We start from the raw sequence: 7,220 nt of genomic DNA on the forward strand, positions 1-7,220 counted from the left end.
AGGATTAGGGGTTCGAATCCCGCCTCCGCCCTGTGTGTGGAGTTCGCATGTTCTCCCTGTGCTTCGGGGGCTTCCTCCCCTGGTCCAAAGACATGTGTGGTATGCTGATTGGCATTTCCAAATTGTCTGTTGTGTGTGCAGTTGTGCCCTGTGATGGGTTGGCACTCCATCCAGGGTGTTCCCGGGATAGGCTCCAGGCTCCACCCGTGACCCCGTGTAGGATAAGTGGTATGGAAAATGGTTCCTCTTTGACTCAAACAGATGGATACAAACTCCCAAGAGATCACCAGTAAAATGATCATGAGATCACCATTTCATGGTGACAATAGACTGCTGCATAAGTACAGATCATTTCTCAGGAATTGTATAGATTTTGGTAATATCTGGATAATATTTTTGCTATTAATATCTTTCTGTACTTAAGATTATTTATTCATTCATTCATTCATATTCAGTAACGCTTTATCTTGGTCAGTCCATCGCGGGGCGTATTTAGGATCACTGTCTATTTCTGAAATGCTCCTTTTTCCTAAATGTGTTCTGTCCTCCCACAGCGTGAGTGCATCTCCATCCACGTAGGTCAGGCTGGTGTCCAGATTGGCAATGCCTGCTGGGAACTCTACTGTCTTGAACACGGCATTCAGCCGGACGGACAGATGCCCAGCGACAAGACCATCGGAGGTGGAGATGATTCCTTCAACACCTTCTTCAGCGAGACTGGAGCTGGAAAGCACGTCCCCAGGGCTGTGTTTGTGGATCTGGAGCCCACTGTCATAGGTAGGATTGACATGACTTTGTCTGTTAATGTAATAAAGCTAATGGGTCTTTGGTGGTTCATAATATAATTTATAAGTCTGGTTCATAATATAATTTAAGTAATATATATATATAATAAATAAATATATTATGTCTGGTTCGTAATATAATTTATATGGTCTTTTCCTTTAGATGAGGTCCGCACTGGAACATACCGCCAGCTGTTCCACCCTGAGCAGCTCATCACAGGAAAGGAGGACGCCGCCAACAATTACGCTCGCGGTCACTACACCATTGGCAAGGAAATTATTGATCTGGTGTTGGACAGGATCCGCAAACTGGTGGGTATCTTTGAACTGCCTAACATCAACATTAATTATAAATATAACAATAATATGAATAAATGCATTATATGATTCTCTTTCCAGGCTGACCAGTGCACAGGTCTCCAGGGTTTCCTGGTCTTCCACAGCTTCGGTGGTGGAACCGGTTCTGGTTTCACCTCCCTGCTGATGGAACGCCTGTCTGTTGACTACGGTAAGAAGTCCAAGCTGGAGTTCTCCATCTACCCAGCTCCCCAGGTGTCTACTGCTGTGGTGGAGCCCTACAACTCCATCCTGACCACCCACACCACCCTAGAGCACTCCGACTGTGCCTTCATGGTGGACAATGAAGCCATCTATGACATTTGCCGTAGGAACCTCGATATCGAGCGTCCTACATACACTAACCTGAATAGGCTGATTGGTCAGATTGTGTCCTCCATCACAGCCTCTCTCCGTTTCGATGGTGCTCTCAATGTCGATCTTACTGAATTCCAGACCAACTTGGTGCCCTACCCCCGTATTCATTTCCCACTGGCCACCTATGCTCCAGTGATCTCTGCAGAGAAGGCTTACCACGAGCAGCTCTCTGTGGCTGAAATCACAAACGCCTGCTTTGAGCCGGCCAATCAGATGGTGAAATGTGACCCACGTCACGGCAAGTACATGGCCTGCTGCCTGCTGTACCGTGGTGACGTGGTGCCTAAAGATGTGAACGCTGCTATCGCCACCATCAAGACCAAACGCACCATCCAGTTTGTGGACTGGTGTCCCACTGGGTTCAAGGTAGGCATCAACTACCAGCCCCCCACTGTGGTTCCAGGTGGAGACCTGGCCAAGGTGCAGAGGGCTGTGTGCATGCTGAGCAACACCACAGCCATTGCCGAGGCCTGGGCTCGTCTCGATCACAAGTTTGATCTGATGTACGCCAAGCGCGCCTTCGTGCACTGGTATGTTGGTGAGGGTATGGAGGAGGGCGAGTTCTCTGAGGCCAGAGAGGACATGGCTGCCTTGGAGAAGGATTATGAGGAGGTTGGTGTTGACTCCATTGAAGGTGAGGGAGAGGAAGAGGGAGAGGAGTATTAAAATGCTGAAGGAAGTCATTCTCTGCTGCAGGATGAAATGAATCTTTTACAACAAACGAAATAACACTGTATGCAAAAACAAAAAATAAAGCTCCTTTCAAGTTCACATATTTGGTTGTCTTTAATTGTGAGATTCAAGATTCAAAGCATTTATTGTCATGTGCACAGTGAGGAAAACCAAGTTTCCCTGTACAATGAAATTCTTTCTTTGCTTTCCACATTGAATGCCAAGACAAATGCAAACTATGTAAAAAATAAAAACAGACATACACATACATACAAACAAACATAATAAAGTGTAGCTATGTTGCAGAAGTAGAAATATAGATTATATATATAGAAATATAGACTATGTACATCTGTATGTGTGAGTGTGCAATATTGACTTGTGCAAAACAATATTACAGTACATGTAGTAACAGTAATGTGTTCGCATGTAGCAGTAATATGTAGTATATCTCTATGTGTAATATTGACTTATGTACAAAACAATAACAATATCAAATACAAAAACAATAGTACAGTAGCCTGTAGCAAATTGAGTGCAACTACACAATAACAATAGCAGCTGTCATATTTAACAATGTGCAAATAGAAATGAAGCTACTTGATAAGAAATAGCAGCAGTAACAATTACAAATGTGCAAATTGAGCTGTATCAGTTCAGTCCACCTATTCTATGAGATATGTGAGACTAGTCTGTGTCCACTGACTACCCATTTAAAAGTCTAATGGCTGAGGGGAAGAAGGAGTTCCTTAGTCTGGAAGTCCTGCATTTCACGCTCCTGTACCTCCGTCCTGAGGGTAGGAGTGTGAACAGTCTGTATTGTGGGCGGGTTGGGTCCTTAAGGATGGAGGCAGCTCTCCTGTGGACTCTGTGGTGGTAAATATTCTGCAGAGAGGGCAGTGGAGTCCTGATGATCTTCTCAGCAGTCTTCACCACTCTCTGCAGTAATAGGAAAAAAAAAATTATAACAGAAAAAAAGAACATCCATTTTCTAAAGCAAAACAGTTTTACATAGGCAAGTAGATATTTTACACATTACTGGGAAAAAAAGCTAACCAGCCAGGCTTTACAACAAACATTACTGTATTAGGGAAATAATCTGAGTAAAGGGCTTGTGCTGATATACTATATGTCTCACAAATTCTTGGTTATTGTTACTGTTATTTTCCTGGTTTCTTGGTTATATAAAATTGTTATTTTCCTGGTCCATTTGGGTAAAAGACTTCACATTAACACTGATTTATTTTAAGATAATGTTGATTTTACTCAGATACTGCATGCATAATAGGAAGGCTTTGAACCCCCAAACTGTGTCCTTTAAAAAAATGACAGTGCTTTTGATGACATAGGCAGTTTGGAGTCCAGTGTTTGCTGTCTCAAATAATTATATGCTGGATTACTCATTAATAGGACACTCAAAAGTGCTGGAAAATGGTGAGTTTGAATTTTTTTTTTTTTGGAGCAAACAGTGAAAAATGAATGGTAGCCCTTATGCTTAGGATTGTTGTTTTTTTTCCTCCTCAAATTAAACACCATTGTAACTGTGCTAGCAATAGCCGTATCCACCTGTGACCTCAGCGTGGCACACAACCTCTAATTTATAACAGGAATAATAATAATACAGTACCAAAAAACATATTAGGGCCATATTAGCTAATATTTAAATATAATCATATGTCCATATTTAAATCTTCATTCTACTGCGTATTTTACTGTGTCCATAATATGTCGTGTGGTTGTATGCCATTTCAGACTAAGCTTATGTTTATAACGTATATATAAGCGACAGTTAACGCAAAATCGTCCAGTTATTTGCGCCGGTTGAAAATGACTTCAGAGGAAGTGATTATTCAAACGTTAAAACCCACCAATGGAGTGTGGCTTAGCGCGTCTCCACCAATGAGCAAGTGACAGGACTCAAAACCAGGAAGCGGAAGTGCCCCCCCCTCTGTGACGACAGAGCCGAAAAGTATAAATAACTCCACCCCCAAGCTCTTGACCATTTCGTGTTCTCACTACAGACTCATTACAGTCAAGCTGTGAGAAGTCCAGTTCAACCTTTATTTTTTGTAAGCTTTCACTTAGATCCACATTAAAATGGTAAGTGTTAAACTTTTTTTTTCGGACTAATGTTAAAATTGCCAGCTGCTAGTGACTTTATTTACATTTTATGAACGACATTTGTAGAAGCGGTATGTGGAAGTTTAATAAACCGTAATGTATGAAATATAACGTCTCACTCGACTTTGTAGTGAGTTAAAAAAAAAAAAAATTTCCCTATTTGATAATAGAAAATAATGTTTCACACATTAATCATTTCGTAGAATTAAATAATAACGGAAATATTTGATACATAGGCGTATTACAAACTTTTATCCATTATATGAAATGGATTTTATCACAAGTTTTTTTCCGAAGACGTCATTGTTTATTTTTAAAAATGTTTTTTTTCAAACCAAATCGAGTCATCATGAGGTTCAGTAAAGCCGACGTTATCACACAAAGAAATTCATTTAAAATAGTGCTTTTTTTTAAATTTAGCAATTTAGCTCACTCCGACGTGTTTAAAAAATGTGACGTTAGTCGTCATACAAAATTATGTCGACGTTTTAGATTAGTGAATTTTACAGAGAAACGTGCTTTCAGGAAACGAGTCGGGGTCACGTGGTCGGTACTGAGGGGAACCGGTGCATTCCAGAACGCTTACATCCGGGTCTCGCGCATTAATGAGTTCCTCATGACCAAGCTGGCTGCCCAAATTCCCTCACTCTGAGTCAGTGTAGCTTAATGTCCAGTCTGAAACTTTCACACAGCTTACTTAATTTTATAAAATACACATTAAAACGTATCTAGTAAAGCGGTTTGTTTAAACCAAGAAGTCCTCTTCAGCTTGTTACACACAAAAGCCAAGTAAAAACATACATGACTCATCACTTTATTGAATTCTGGTTAAAGTGTGCTCTATTTTATCACTTATTCACTTTTCTAGTTTCTATTGGTTAGTGATTGTGCTCTACCCTGAGTACATATTTATTTTTTTATACAGAGGCTGGTTTATCTGCCTAAAAGTTCTCATACAAAGTAGAGATTCAAGTAAGCTGGAGACAGAAAGTATTGAAAATGTCATGTAAATGTGCCTTTTGTCCCCACAGCGTGAGTGCATCTCCATCCACGTAGGTCAGGCTGGTGTCCAGATTGGCAATGCCTGCTGGGAGCTCTACTGTCTTGAACATGGCATTCAGCCGGACGGACAGATGCCCAGCGACAAAACCATCGGAGGTGGCGATGATTCCTTCAACACCTTCTTCAGTGAGACTGGAGCCGGAAAGCACGTCCCCAGGGCTGTGTTTGTGGATCTGGAGCCCACTGTCATAGGTAGGATTGAGATTATACTGCTGAGAATTTTTCCCCTTTAAATTTATTAATGTTCAATTTATTTGACTGTTCAGTTTCCTCATATATTTTGTGCTTTTCCTTTAGATGAGGTCCGCACTGGAACATACCGCCAGCTGTTCCACCCTGAGCAGCTCATCACAGGAAAGGAGGACGCCGCCAACAATTACGCTCGCGGTCACTACACCATTGGCAAGGAGCTGATTGACCTGGTTCTGGACAGGATCCGCAAACTGGTGAGCACTGTTTGGATTATGTTGTAAATTTATACAGATTCTTTTGAAAAATCATAAACTGACTAGCATTCATCATCTTTCCAGGCTGACCAGTGCACAGGTCTCCAGGGTTTCCTGGTCTTCCACAGCTTCGGTGGTGGAACCGGTTCTGGTTTCACCTCCCTGCTGATGGAACGCCTGTCTGTTGACTACGGTAAGAAGTCCAAGCTGGAGTTCTCCATCTACCCAGCTCCCCAGGTGTCTACTGCTGTGGTGGAGCCCTACAACGCCATCCTGACCACCCACACCACCCTAGAGCACTCCGACTGTGCCTTCATGGTGGACAATGAAGCCATCTATGACATTTGCCGTAGGAACCTCGATATCGAGCGTCCTACTTACACCAACCTCAACAGGCTTATTAGTCAGATTGTGTCCTCCATCACAGCCTCTCTCCGTTTCGACGGTGCCCTCAATGTCGATCTTACTGAATTCCAGACCAACTTGGTGCCCTACCCCCGTATTCATTTCCCACTGGCCACCTATGCTCCAGTGATCTCTGCAGAGAAGGCTTACCACGAGCAGCTCTCTGTGGCTGAAATCACAAACGCCTGCTTTGAGCCGGCCAATCAGATGGTGAAATGTGACCCACGTCACGGCAAGTACATGGCCTGCTGCCTGCTGTACCGTGGTGACGTGGTGCCTAAAGATGTGAACGCTGCTATCGCCACCATCAAAACCAAACGCACCATCCAGTTTGTGGACTGGTGTCCCACTGGGTTCAAGGTGGGCATCAACTACCAGCCCCCCACTGTGGTTCCAGGTGGAGACCTGGCCAAGGTGCAGAGGGCTGTGTGCATGCTGAGCAACACCACAGCCATTGCCGAGGCCTGGGCTCGTCTCGATCACAAGTTTGATCTGATGTACGCCAAGCGCGCCTTCGTGCACTGGTATGTTGGTGAGGGTATGGAGGAGGGCGAGTTTTCTGAGGCCAGAGAGGACATGGCTGCCTTGGAGAAGGATTATGAAGAAGTGGGTGCTGACAGTATGGAGGGAGAAGAGGAAGGAGAGGAGTATTAAGTTGACCTTCTTTCCTTCCTTTTTCTTTTCCTTGGCAGACCTGTCATGTCTTTTTATGTGTGTTCTTGTACTTTATTTCATCAGTAGCAAGAGCTAAACAATAAAGGTGGAAAAAGCTTCCTCTGCAGATTTGTGTTCTGTGTCTCATCAGTGCGAGTCATGGTAATTTCACCAGCATGGAAATGGTTGGGGTGTTAGGAACTATTTCATGTGTAAACTTCCTGGGCTTGGTTTATGTCCTTTTACAGGTGGTTTTCAATAGCAATCCTTACAATTAATAGATCAAAGTTCCATATTGTATGGTTTCGCTTCAGAAAGCAAAATGGCCCTTTGGTCTTAAATAGATGGTTAACTCTTTGAA

At 43.0% G+C, this 7,220-nt stretch overlaps 2 protein-coding genes across 2 annotated transcripts; both read left to right on the forward strand.

Moving 5' to 3' along the window:
• Positions 1 to 537: 537 nt before the first annotated feature.
• On the forward strand, positions 538 to 2,270 carry LOC113530927 (tubulin alpha-1A chain). Its single transcript, XM_026921333.3, has 3 exons — positions 538 to 777; positions 949 to 1,097; positions 1,185 to 2,270. The coding sequence occupies exons 1-3, from the start codon at positions 657 to 659 to the stop codon at positions 2,163 to 2,165; spliced, it is 1,251 nt and encodes a 416-aa protein (XP_026777134.3). The 5' UTR covers positions 538 to 656; the 3' UTR covers positions 2,166 to 2,270.
• Positions 2,271 to 4,139: 1,869 nt separating this feature from the next.
• LOC128316982 (tubulin alpha-1C chain) lies at positions 4,140 to 6,986 on the forward strand. Its single transcript, XM_026921335.3, has 4 exons — positions 4,140 to 4,271; positions 5,324 to 5,546; positions 5,652 to 5,800; positions 5,885 to 6,986. Exons 1-4 carry the CDS (start codon positions 4,269 to 4,271, stop codon positions 6,857 to 6,859), a joined length of 1,350 nt encoding a protein of 449 aa, XP_026777136.1. The 5' UTR covers positions 4,140 to 4,268; the 3' UTR covers positions 6,860 to 6,986.
• Positions 6,987 to 7,220: the final 234 nt, after the last annotated feature.

The sequence above is a fragment of the Pangasianodon hypophthalmus genome, chromosome 16, assembly GCF_027358585.1.
Source record: "Pangasianodon hypophthalmus isolate fPanHyp1 chromosome 16, fPanHyp1.pri, whole genome shotgun sequence".
In the NCBI taxonomy this organism is placed as follows: domain Eukaryota; kingdom Metazoa; phylum Chordata; class Actinopteri; order Siluriformes; family Pangasiidae; genus Pangasianodon; species Pangasianodon hypophthalmus.